Genomic DNA, 12,710 nt, shown 5'->3' with positions numbered 1-12,710 from the left:
CAGCTCTGGACCATGGTGTGTGTTTGTAGCTAAAGTCTGCAAGGTACCTTGACCGGTGTCTGACCCCTCCCCCCCCCACCACATCCAGTTTTTATGACGGGTACTGGTCTTTCAAGAAATCACCTGTTTCTTTATCATGCGAGTGAAGTTCTTGAAATTCCAGAATGCGTGCTCTGAAACATTTTACCTTACAGTGAGGGCTTTAAGGAGACCAGGCCTGACCATAGCAGCGCTTGGCAGCCTCCAGAAACGGTACACCCAAATACTTCAGCTCATTGAGAATGGCTGACTGATTTAAGAGCTGTGAAAGGAATGCATTGAGGACAATTAGAGTTTGTGCAATGCAGCTGAGTAGCCCTGGCTTGAGCTTCACCCTCGGAAACTCATGCTATCCAACTAAATACACATAGTCCCTGGTTTGTATTGTGACACATTAAATTAACAAGACCAGCGTGCATTACGTACCCAGAAGGGTTGCATGCCTGAATCACTATCACAGACATATTTATCAAATATAAAAATCTGTTCACATTCTTATGTTCCCAAAATGTTCTTTAAGTTTATGCAAAGCAGCCATTAACCCACATTGGTGCTGTTTGTCCTCCTGCCCTTTCTCATAAGTGATTTATTTAGAAAATAAGAGTGATCAACTCAGTGTTTGAATTGTGGATTAACTGAGAGGGAGCAATTTATTTACAGACAGTGATTTATTTACAAACGGGCCAGAGACATTTATTTACAATACCCAGTCTCCATGCAAACAAGACCAAATGGGACCATGCCGAGTTATTCAAAAAACATATTTGCAGGGTCTCATGATGCACTGTTTCCATCAAGCTGATCCCCCTTTACTCCTCAATCAGCACTCTTTAGATCACGCTGCAGCACCCTATAGGTGTTGAGTCCTTCTTAGCGCCGCCATCCCCCCAATTGTTCATCCCACTTAAAGCACTGCTTGTAGCTAAGCTATTGTCTCTCTATCTGAGGTCAAACACCAGAGAGACTTTACAGATGTATGCCTTCTCTATACTCAGCCCGGTGGGTAAGCAGAGCCTTCTCTACCCCATAAATTGATCTGCATGCATGATTCTACTGACCTGGGCAAGCGGTCACTCGAGCAGACCCTGTATTCCCCCTTAGGTACCTCTTCCACTTCTCGCCTTACCCCATGACCTCTAGGGTTGGTTGAAACAAGCTTTCTTACGCTGAGCCAACCTAGATCCGCAGGTCACACCAGGTGCAAGGGCAATGCTTGTCTTCTGGCATACCGTTGGCATGACTTTAGGTGGTGCTCTGCAGTAGAAACACATGTTAGCATGGCTCCATTCTGCACTGTCGGCAGCTTCCGGTTCTGTGGACAAGACCTCCTGGTTCGCATGTGCTGCAATCTGACCGGATGCCCTTGCGTTGGCGGACAGTACCTTCTTTTCACACCTTCTCCCCTTGTCCCGGACAAGCTTTTGCCAACTAGCCTAATGTTCCACCTTTAAGAATAGGCTCTGTAGCCATTTCTTTATGCCATAATGTAAGTTGGTTATGCCACTCCTATCATTGCACCAATGCTCTAACAGTGCAAAGGCTTGTCCGGACAGCGGCAAAGTGTGCCCCCGCCAGGGCCATCCAGACCTTGACCTGTGAGAGAGAAGAGAAAAGGGCAAAGAAAGGGAAAGGTTAGGTGCACACAAACTATTGTACAGCTAAACAGAGCTCTTCTCTCATAAAGGGTGAATGCAGGTCAGGTCAGGGGCGCGAGGAAAGGCTTTTGTGAGGGAAAGTCTACAGTGGAAGCTTAAATATCTGTTCCTGCTGCCAGATGTTCAGGTAGCTCAGAAAACAAAGAGAGGAACATATGAAAGAGAGTGGGGAGAAGTGGAGGGATGGAAGCATGTGATGGGGAGAGAAGGCAGCGGAAGGCGAGTACAGGCAAGAGTACCCCGGGGGGACCTACATTGGTATCACTTCCATGCAGTCCTCTCCTGGCCCCCCCGCCCCCCCAGGAGAGGAAGTGAAACCAATGCACGCCCACCGGGTATTCTTCCAAGTGCGCCACCGTCAGGGTTTCCCATCAATAGTGCAGCCAAGTGCCCATCTGACGAAGGCCCCAAATCACCCTGGAAAACTGTAACTATAGACATTACTCCAGAAGGCTTGGGTCTATTTGACCTAAAACATTTGACCTAATCACATTTGATCGAATTTATTTGACCTTTTTTCGGTCTAAATTGTGTGGGGGGGGAGACTGTCCGCTACATTCCCCCCACTTCCTCTCAACCTAATCTATACACTTACCCACTCCCATATATATATTTAATTGAATTTGACCCAAAAAAGTCAAACTAATTCGATCAAATGTTTTAAGTGAAATGTTTTTAGGTCAAATATGCTAATACCCTCCAGAAATGGTTAAAATGGCCATAAAATAGCAGTGAAAGAGTTTAAAGCTCCCCAGAATCTAGCTGGAATTTTTATAAAATCTCCAATGCTGTGACCTTTTAGTGGATCTGTGGCCCAATCCTTCTTTGCCGCTGAAATCTACTCCCATTCCCAGTCTTTGGTACCATTTATTCAAGTGCATTATGTTGGCTCTACACAATTCTCCCAGTTTTTGTTTTGGAAAATCTGATCCCCGCAGCGATGTGCCTAAATAAAGGGCGCCAGGAGGAGGTCCACAGAATGCACCGCCACTGCAGGTGTGCATCCCATCCTCCCACTGCCCGCTAGGCATCAGAGGGCCATTACGAGCTGGGCGGTGCTGGTAAATCCTTTGGTATTTGGCAAATACCCTTGTATTTACCGTCGATCCAATTCTGGGTTGCATGAAATACTGCCAGTGGTGTTCCACGGGCATATCTCTGCTATTATTCCAGAAACACTTTCCGCAGAGAGTACGCTGCTTTTTAGTTCCACCTTATAGATGGAGGTAAAAATTCTAAAGTGGCAAAACATTTTTAAAATCTTTTTTTCCCTTTACAGAAGGGAATCACAGGGGCTTCCCTTCAAAACAGAAAAGAAGCTTTTGAGACCAGGCCATGATAAGGGGTACAAAGTTGGTAGTCTTTGATGCTCCCCCGTACCCCTAGTACACCACCTTCCACCTTTACCACATGAAAGTCAGAAGTGGCCCTTTGTGCATTAAAAAGAAGTACAGTCGTGGTCTAAACCAGTATTGTACATTATTCATTGCTACATACACCAGTGGTAAACTCTGAATCAGGCACATTTTCAGAAATAACACTGGCAGAGACTGGCTACTTCTTCGGGCAACATTTCACACAAAAAACACACCCAGCTTGAAACAGATAAAGTACAATAAAGTGTAGTATTAGGTAGACATTAAAAGTATGTGAAAAGCAAGGCCCACTGAGAAGAAACAGGGAAAGGGAGAGAGAAAGAGGTGGGGTCTTGGTCACGCTCCGTAATCACCCATCATTAACCTTTCCCTTTTTGTTTGCAGGTGGTCCACATCCACACCGAGGCCCAGGAACCGCTCGCTGCGTGCTGACCCCAGGTGCCACCATGGCCACAAACGCCAGCAGACCCGGGCGCGTCAACGCCAATGCACCTGTCCGAAAGCTTAGCAAGACGGCCCTATTCAAAAAGTACGGGGTTCCCATCATCACCACCATACTGGTGGCTGCGGCTATCGTGGTGGTAGGAGTTCTACGTAAGTCCACCATGCTAAGTGCTTCCACACGCCTCACAAGCAAGTCAGCGCACAATGTGAACACAGTGTCATCCCGGGAAAGGTTGCGATGTTGCATGCCATAGCAGTGGGTGAAAACGAAGGAACAAAACATTCCAAAGCCATGGTGATAAAATATATATGGAGAACATTCATAATAAAGAGATGTCAAAATGAGTACCCCCATATCACCTTTCCCAGCTACCCATTGGTTAATCTGGGGGCTATATGAAATGGTATAGCCCGCACAATGCTCTTACAAACACTGCCAGCGGAGCCACCGTACTTTCTGTTTGCCGTCATTGCTGCCCACACGCTGGTCCACACCCCGCTAACTGATTGCACCACACTCCCATGCATGGCCTTCTAGGCTCCTCACCATAGCCCCACCTGCCACTGCCAGAACTCTCCTGTCTCACCTCTCACCCTCTGGCCCACATCCTGTCACTTGTCCCACCAGCTTGCATGATTAAGATGGGAATTCACTGTGCCATCCTGCCTTTCTGCCTCTTTTTGCCACCCTAATGGGCCAGGATTAGTACCGCCCAGGCCAATGTGGCAACGCAACCTGTCCCGGAGGAACCTATAGTACCTGATACCTCATCAAAGGCCCTTGCTACACTCAGGCCTTTAGTTCCATTTTCTGAGCCCATAATGCCTGGATCGGCCCATCCTGTGGGTCTATAAAATTATATTAATGAAGAAAAATTAAACTGAACACGTGACATAGTTTGGTTATAAACTGAAAAATGCTCAAATATAAATGTATGCTGGACTTCCTTTGCATCTTGTACTCATGGTGGCCCTGAATCATGCTGTTCCCATCTTCATCTTGTATCCTGGCTTGCAACATTATGTGTTACTACTGACTTCTGCAATTGTATTCTCTCTCCCCTCTTGCTTCTCCACTCTTTTTGACTGTTTACTCTCTGTTCTCTCCTATTCACCCTTTTCCTATCTCCTCCTCTCCTCTCCTTACTTTCCTCTCTGCACTTACTCTATCAGAATTGTCCCTGGACCTAGTATGCTGGCAACCTCATCTTTCTCCTCCCCCCCTCCCCTTACTTGTTTCCCCCCCACCCCCACAGCACTATCTGAAATGTCATCAGGCCTAGTACCATAGTCGCTTGTTTTGTTCCTCCCCTTCCTTTCTGCACCCGTCTCCCTCACCTTTTGTTTTTCTCCGGCTCTACCAGAAATGTCGTTAGGCCTAGTACGGTAGTCGCCTGTCTGTTTCCATTTTCTTCCCACTCTCCCCCTCCCTTCCTTATCTATGTTATAGCTCTTGCACTATCTGAAATGTCGACAGGCTGAGTACTATAGTTAATTTCACATCTTACTGTTCATGGCCTGTAAGAATGATATTGTATTTTCCCTTGCTCCCTCTCTCGCCTTGAAGCACTTTGAAGCACATTGTGTATAGGCGCTATATAAATAAACTATCATATCATATAATATCATGCTTTGTTTAAAAAAAGAAATTACAAATTGGATTCAGGCAGGTTTCTCTGTAGAAAAAGATTTCTTTAATTGTTTTATTAATTATTTTTGTGAAAGGAATTTTAAATGATGACATCTAGGGTTAATAGGGGGTTAAGGGTGCTTCCCCAAGAATTTAGAATTAATTATTTTATGTGGATTCTGATTATTACTAAGGGATTTTGATCCATGTTTGTATCTGTAAAAATTGACAAATATACATTTTAAGTGATCACAATATTTTTAAAGATATTATTTTTCCTCATTTTTCATTATAGGCATGCCATTAATGCAAGTGTAATGTTTAAGACAAGCCATTACCTGGGTTCTCTATTATTGCTTTGTCATTCGGTGCTTTTCACCAACATCTGCCTGGCACCATTTAGTTCGGTCCGCAGGTGTATCCTTTGGCTATTGTGTGTCGTCTCATGACTGATTCTCATTCTGTGATGTTAATACCGGTACTAGTCATGTTGGTGTGAATGCCAGCTCCCCGGCCTGTGCAGAGAGGCTCACTTTCCTCCTTCCTTCCTTTCTCCTTCTTCCAGTTAAGGTCGTCCTGGATAATTACTACTTCTTCTGCCTGAAATCTTTTAAGTTCATCCCGCTCACTAAATGGTGTGATGGGACGGAGGACTGCTCTGGGGGTCAGGATGAAATGAACTGTGTGCAGAGGTTTGGCATCACCACACCTGCATTATGTAAGTATAGGGGTTAGGGGCAACAAGGGGGTACATAGAGTACTTGTGATTCATCCTATGTTTACATTTTAAGAGGACAAAGATTCTGAAAACTTAGGCTCTTACAAAATGGCATCACTGGACTTTGTGTTCAGGAGGTGGTGAGTAAATAGCCCGACTTAGCGCTCGACACATTGTAGATCTCTGAACGGATTACTAGGATCAAAACGTCCTGGGAGCTGGGCTATTTATTATGCTATGTGGCCCAAGGAATAATGGCACTAGAACTCTCTGAGAAATTTCTTTATAGGAACATAGGAAGCCTTGAACGGTCAATGATTTCATATGGTACTTAATGGGACACTTCGATTGAAGAGTCTTGTGTTTCCTAAGATCTCAGGTGATACTGAATGGAACCCAAGGATGGAAGGGCCTTAAGTACTCCAACATTCCCCAAGGTGCTAAGGGAACTCTCGGATAGAAGAGTATTGAGCTCCGTTAGATTGCAAATGGTAGTTAATGGGACACTACAATGTCAGAGTCATAAACTCCCTGAGCTATCACACAGAGTAGGACCCAAAGATGGAAGAGTTTTGAGTTCTCTTACATTCCCTAAGCCTAGGACAGCAGAGCGTTGCGTTCTCTAAGATTTCATAAGGATACCGAGATGTATGAGTCTAAAGTTCCCCAAGATCCCATAGGGGACCTAATAGGACCCACCTGTAGCAGAGTCTTTAGCTCAATAAGAAGCACTTCACGTGGTTCCTAAGGAATCCTTGGCTAGAAGGATGTCGGGTGCTATTAGATTGCAGGGGGGAATTCATGGGTTTCTCGGATGCAATGTCTTGAGTTCCCTCAGTTCTCCTGCGTGACTGAATGGGACCTTATATTGGAAGATTCCTAAGCTCCCTGTGCTCTCACATGGCACCGAAAGGGGGTCTGTAATAGAATACTAGAAGAGTGATCAGCTTCTGCGCAGAATGGGTCCCTGGGATGGAACTTCCATGAGTTCTCCTGGATCTCACATTCTCCTGGAAGAAATCTTAGGACGGAGGAGTGTTGCGATTCCATAGAGATTAAGTAGTACCGACTGGCTCTAGGGTAACATATGTTTGATTGCCCATAGATCTCATGCAGTACTGAATGAGACCCTAGGATGGAGGCATCTTCAGAGCCATTACCCTGCACAGGGTCATGTGACTGAAGAGTCTTGCATCGCTTGAAGAATTCACAGGGTATTCATATAGTCCTAGCAAACAGAACTCTAGGATGGAGGCGTATCGAGGTGTGACCTTTCACTGAATCTGACCCTATGAAAGAAGAGTCACCAGTGCTCTTATATCTTTTCCAGTACTGAGGAGTTGCTAGAAAGCAAGCACTGGACTCTCTTAGATCGCAAATGTCATTGAGTGGGGCCCTAGGATGCAAGAGCCATCAGATTCCTCTGCTCTCATGTGCCGCTGAATTTGGCCCTAGAGTGTTTGTCTTATAGACTGGCAGAGTCGTGAGTGCACCTGGAACTCATAAACTACTCAATGGGCTGTTATGGCGTGGACATCCTTAGAGCCTTAAGAGTTTACATGGTAGTGGGCAGGGTCTTAGGATGAAAGTCTCAAGCATTCTAAAATCCGAATGGGAGCTGAATAGAATGTTAGGTGGGAAGAGTCTTGAGCTCTGTAAGCTCTCATACGGCACTGACTGGAACCCTAGAGCCGAAGGGCCCTGAGCGCCGCCTAACATCTCACATCAGACTGAATCATAAAGAAGGGTCTTCAGCGCCCCACATTCTCAGATGGCACTGAATGGGCCAATGAATAGAAGCGCATTCTAAAATCCCACATGATTATACATTTTGGTGGTCTTTAGCTCCTTAAGGTCTCATCTGGCGCTACATGTAGCCCTTGCATGGACAAGTCTTGCAGCCTGTCTCTTTCTCATCCAATGCTTGAACCCACGAAGTTAACCTCCATTCTTGTTTGTGTTCTCAGTCCGGATATCTGAAAACCAAGCCCTCCTACAGGGCAACATTCGACTGAGTGGGACCTGGGCCCTGGTCTGCTTCAGCAACTTCAACCAGCAGAAAGCGCAAGCTGTGTGCAGCTCACTGGGCTTCAACAGGTAATCTCCATGGGGCCGGCAACGGTATTGCAACCGTCAGGTAGCGCACATGCAACCTTTAGACATACACACGCACGCATACATGTATGTCATCCCTGCATACACACACATCTGGGGATTCTGCCGTACAATGTGTATACTTATGTGCATACTGCACGTGCACTTGCAATCATACAACACCTAGCCATACTTGCACATGCTAAAACAACACATACTTACGCACAATTTCATACATATGTCTATATGTACAGAGTCAACAATGAAATAATATGTGCAGAGAGCCATATATGCACGCACTGACAAACATCAGTGCATAGGCCTACAAGTCATCCGTACACACACAGAGACGATACCCCACACTTATACTACTACCCATGCATGCTGACACAGACACATATGTATGGAAGCAAACAGCAGCGCACCAGGTGCCCAGAGTCAATGTGAGGATTTGTGTTAGTGGTCATGTGTGTGGACGTCTTCTGGTGCATAACCCAACCACAATAGACAGTTAAAGTAGGATGTTTAACATGCATGAGCAAATGCTTGTAAGGTTGACTTAAAGCAAGACTTTTGACATGAAATAACTCTTGTCCTAGTACTGGAATAAGTTAAGTATGTGTCTCTGAATTATAGCCAGCAAGGAACATTGAACTCTTGGTCTGCCCTTACCCATGACTAGCACACGCCCTTCATGGAGTTCTTCACTATGCATCTGTGCTCGCCCTACAGTCAATGTCCCGCGGTGCAATGAGTCTGTCCCTCGCGACGGCTTCTGCAGGGGACATTGCACTCATTGGCCACACTCTACTCATGAGCAATGCCCTTGTCCTGGAAATTGCCAAGTGTAACAATGTCCAGCTAGACCTCTATAGCTATCATCATCCCATGAAGCACATGTCCCCAGAATGAAACTCAAGGGTCCCTACTATGTTGAGACTTATACCCCCAAATAGATCTTCTGCCTCCGGTGGCTTGGACAAGATACTGCACTCTCCACCTAACGACAGCCCTTGCATTTAAATGTGGTACTTCCAATTTCTCATCAGTGGGAGATGTTCACCAAGCATCATTCTTCTTACAACAGTCCATTTAGTGGATTCATTTGGATTGTCACCATTCGGCAAAAAGTGGCATTCTTATCCGTTGTCTTCGTGTACCCCTTGATTCCTAGTCCTTCCTCTCCTGGACACCTCTGGATCTCGTACCCATCTGAAATAGTGATCCTGCGGGCCAAAGGTAAAGGGCATAGAAAGGAAAGGTCTCTACCTTACTAACTTCTAATAAAATGGCTCCAAACACATTCCACTCCCCTCATCTTCCAACCTTCCATCCTGTCCTTGACTTCCTTTTATCCCGAAAGACAGTTGCACGCATCTAGAATTGATTCACGTGTGTTCCCTAATGAGTGCAGGTTAGCCACATGTTCATATTGGTCCCATACGTGAGATAGTTTTGCTATAAGTGGTGGTTGAGCATGTCTGTGTTTCAGGGCAACATAGCACTTTATCAAGGCCTATTGTAATTCTGTGTCTCGTGTGACGCTTCTTTCTCTCTGTGCAGGCTCGCAAACATTGAGAAACAAGCGCCACATAGTTGAGAAATATGTGCTGGTTTAACTCTATCCCCCATACCCAAATGACCTCAACAGAGGGCGGTGAGCCCCCCGTTGTGAGGATGGAGAAATCAGTGATTGTGAGGTTTAGAATCAGACAGGCTGAGGGCTTCCAGAATTCAATTTTGAGGAGACAAGACTTCATAGTGTTGATGTCCTCAGGTGGCTAGACTCTGGTGTGCAGCTGGGTGTCATCCCCATGATGTGGTGCGCCACAGCATCCCTCCCTGATAAGTGGCCTCCCATTGGCATAGGCGACTCCATGTTGACGTGTGTTCTTGCTTTTCAGTGGACCGACCTTCTCCAGCGTCGACGTATCTGGGCTGGGACTCAACCTGCCATTCAGTTCTGTGGATCTCGCCGGTAATCAAGGAATCCAGGTCTCATCTACCGGGTGAGTGAAGCCCTTTTGTGTGGGTTCTCCAGTCCTGCGAAAACCCTCTGCTCTACTCCGCAGTCCCCTGTGTGTGCAACAACATAGCAGGGCAGTACACCCTCAGACAGAGAGATGCCCTGGTAGAAGGAACATGCAACTGGACAGGCTAGACATGGTTTCTACTGGGTTGTAGTATTGGGGATTCTGGCAGCAGGCACAGGTGAGCAGAGATGACGCTGGAGGCAGGTAAGTATAAAAGGAAAGGGTCTTTATTCAGTTTCAGGGCAAGTTAGGAAAAGGGAGGCAGAAGCTCGGTAATACACATCCTCTCCAGTTAGATCTCCCACCCTGAGTCCCTAACTGTCAGTCCTGGAACCTAGATGCACTGTGAGGTTCTAGGCTACCGTATCACATTCTATGACCTGCACTGGTGCACACAATGCAAGACACATACTTACTACATGGATCAATTGAAACATACTGTGCTGAGGAGTACGGAGGGCAGGCGATTAACTCGTTGATCACCTGCACAGGGCTTGGATTTGGTCTAATGATGTTGTGGTCCTTATGTCTGCTCCATGTGCCCTGGTAGGGGGCCACACCCGAGCCGTGCAGAGAGGGCAAACTAGGCAAATAAAAAACCAGAGGCAACTCTGCGCATGCAGTTGATTTTCAAAAATTGTGACAGTGTGTTATTGGCCAGTTAGAGCTGGAAGAGTCCACGGTTTCAATTGTATTATGCCATCAGGCTGTCGGAGCCCGTGCGACAGACGGGTCCTAGAAAACAATTGTTTATAAAGTGAATCAACAATATTTGTGAACATAACCGCCAAAACACGTGTTTCGATCAAAGGAAGGGTCTTTCTCAAGGCAAGATGGGTGGCCTGTGAGGTCCTTCGATGCGGATGGTCCTATGCTTAAGGTGCCACTTGGGCAGTCAATATTTTAAGCACGATGGTCTCAATTTGGGTACTAAATAGATAATAGAATGGTGAATACTAGGTGGTGCAGTGACTCATACTTGGTCTGAGGTATATCATCCTTAAGCGTGTCATGCAGACTTCAGTTCTGCTGTGGGCCGTGTCATGCGGCACACCTATACACAATGACGTGCAGCTTATATCCGTGGAGGACCCGCTTTAGGATTAAATGGAAAATCCCAGAGGAAACAATGATCCTCATTAACCACCAATAAAGAACTAAATACATTCGTCACCAGATCCAATCTGCGAATGGAAGCTTCTCCATTGAAACACAATTGTGATTGGTCGGCTGCAATTGCCACCTGGGTGCCCCGTCAGGGTATATGTAGAGTTCTGGGTAGGCCCCTGCCCTACTAGGAAAGCTCAATTTTGCTTGCCCACAGGGGAGTGCTGTCACAGTACTGTCTGATAGGTTTGCTCAGGGACTAATATGATGCCGTCAACATCTTCTGGGGCAGAATTTACCAACCCTGCGTGAGAAGCTACCCCAAGGAGCTGCCTTCCCCAAGGAGGTTGGCATGAATACATCTTGATCATATGCCAGGTTACCTGTTAATGATACCCCTGTTGGCTATACTAGTTGAGCAGGTGCAAATGTATTCTAATCGATTCAGCTGTGGCTTAATGATTTTTGGACACTGAATTAGTGAAAAAACCCACTAGATTAATTCCACTATTTCAAGAAAAATGTCAATGAAAACCATTAGCACCCAATAATGAGCTCCAATTAATGGGGCTTTTGTCTGCAACATCCAAATAGGCAGCAGTAGAAGGCCACGTGCAACTGCACAAGTTTAATTCGCACTGGATGCAGTCCAAATTAGGACCATATGGTGCCATGGGGGTCCTCCGTGGTCGCATGCCTGCTGCTGCCAGGACGGGTGTACATTTGCTTTGTGTCTAGGCACGGAACTCTTCACTGATGACGGCCAGACTTTGACATTATTCGAATGACCTATTTCTGCCTAACGCTGTCCCAAGACACCTGTCACTCATGGGTTGGTGGTTAGTAGTGAGGATGGTTCATGTTATTACATGCCAGAGAGAGGGAGGGAGAGAGAGAGAGAGAGAGTTAGAGAGAGAGGGAGAGAGAGAGAGAGGGAGGAGAGAGAGGGGAGGGAGAGAGAGAGAGAGGCAGGGAGAGAGAGGGGGGAGGGAAAGAGATGGAGAGAGGGAGAGGGAGAGAGGGAGAGAGGGGGGAGGGAGGGAAAGAGAGGGAGGGAGAGAGAAGGAGAGAAGGAGAGGGTGAGAAAGAGAGGGGAGAGAGTGTGAGAGAGGGAGGAGAGAGAAGGAGAGAGAAAGGGAGAGAGAGAGGGGAGGGAGAGAGAGAGGGGGGAGAGGGAGAGAAAGAGATGGAGAGAGGGAGAGGGAGAGAGGGAGAGAGAGGGGGAGGGAGGGAAAGAGAGAGAGGGAGAGAGAGAGAGAGAGAGAGAGAGAGAGAGTTAGAGAGAGAGGGAGAGAGAGAGAGGGAGGAGAGAGAGGGGAGGGAGAGAGAGAGAGAGAGAGAGAGGCAGGGAGAGAGAGGGGAGGGAGAGAAAGAGAGAGAGAGAGAGAGGGAGGGAAGAGAGAGAGAGAGGGAGGGAAAGAGAGAGAGAGAGGGAGGGAAAGAGAGAGAGAGGGAGGGGAGAGAGAGAGAGAAGGGGGGGGGGGGTTAGATGAGAGGGAGAGAGAGAGAGAGGAGGAGAGAGAGGGGAGGGAGAGAGAGAGGCAGGGAGAGAGAGGGGGGAGAGGGAGAGAAAGAGATGAGAGAGGGAGAGAGAGAGAGGAGGATGAGAGAGAG

At 46.8% G+C, this 12,710-nt stretch overlaps 1 protein-coding gene across 1 annotated transcript in view; it reads left to right on the top strand.

Annotated features, from left to right (window-relative positions):
- TMPRSS4 (transmembrane serine protease 4) overlaps positions 1–12,710 on the top strand; it is a gene marked incomplete in the record, with an annotated part of 83,066 nt that overhangs the window by 29,550 nt on the left and 40,806 nt on the right. The window contains 4 exon segments of the mRNA XM_069614455.1: positions 3,455–3,664; positions 5,710–5,862; positions 7,830–7,959; positions 9,861–9,965. Of these exon segments, the coding sequence (XP_069470556.1) occupies positions 3,517–3,664; positions 5,710–5,862; positions 7,830–7,959; positions 9,861–9,965 (536 nt within the window).

Source organism: Ambystoma mexicanum, chromosome 9, assembly GCF_040938575.1.
Source record: "Ambystoma mexicanum isolate Mex_15411 chromosome 9, UKY_AmexF1_1, whole genome shotgun sequence".
NCBI lineage: Eukaryota > Metazoa > Chordata > Amphibia > Caudata > Ambystomatidae > Ambystoma > Ambystoma mexicanum.
Note: the sequence above shows the minus strand (reverse complement) of the source record. Positions and strands in the feature narration are given on the sequence as shown.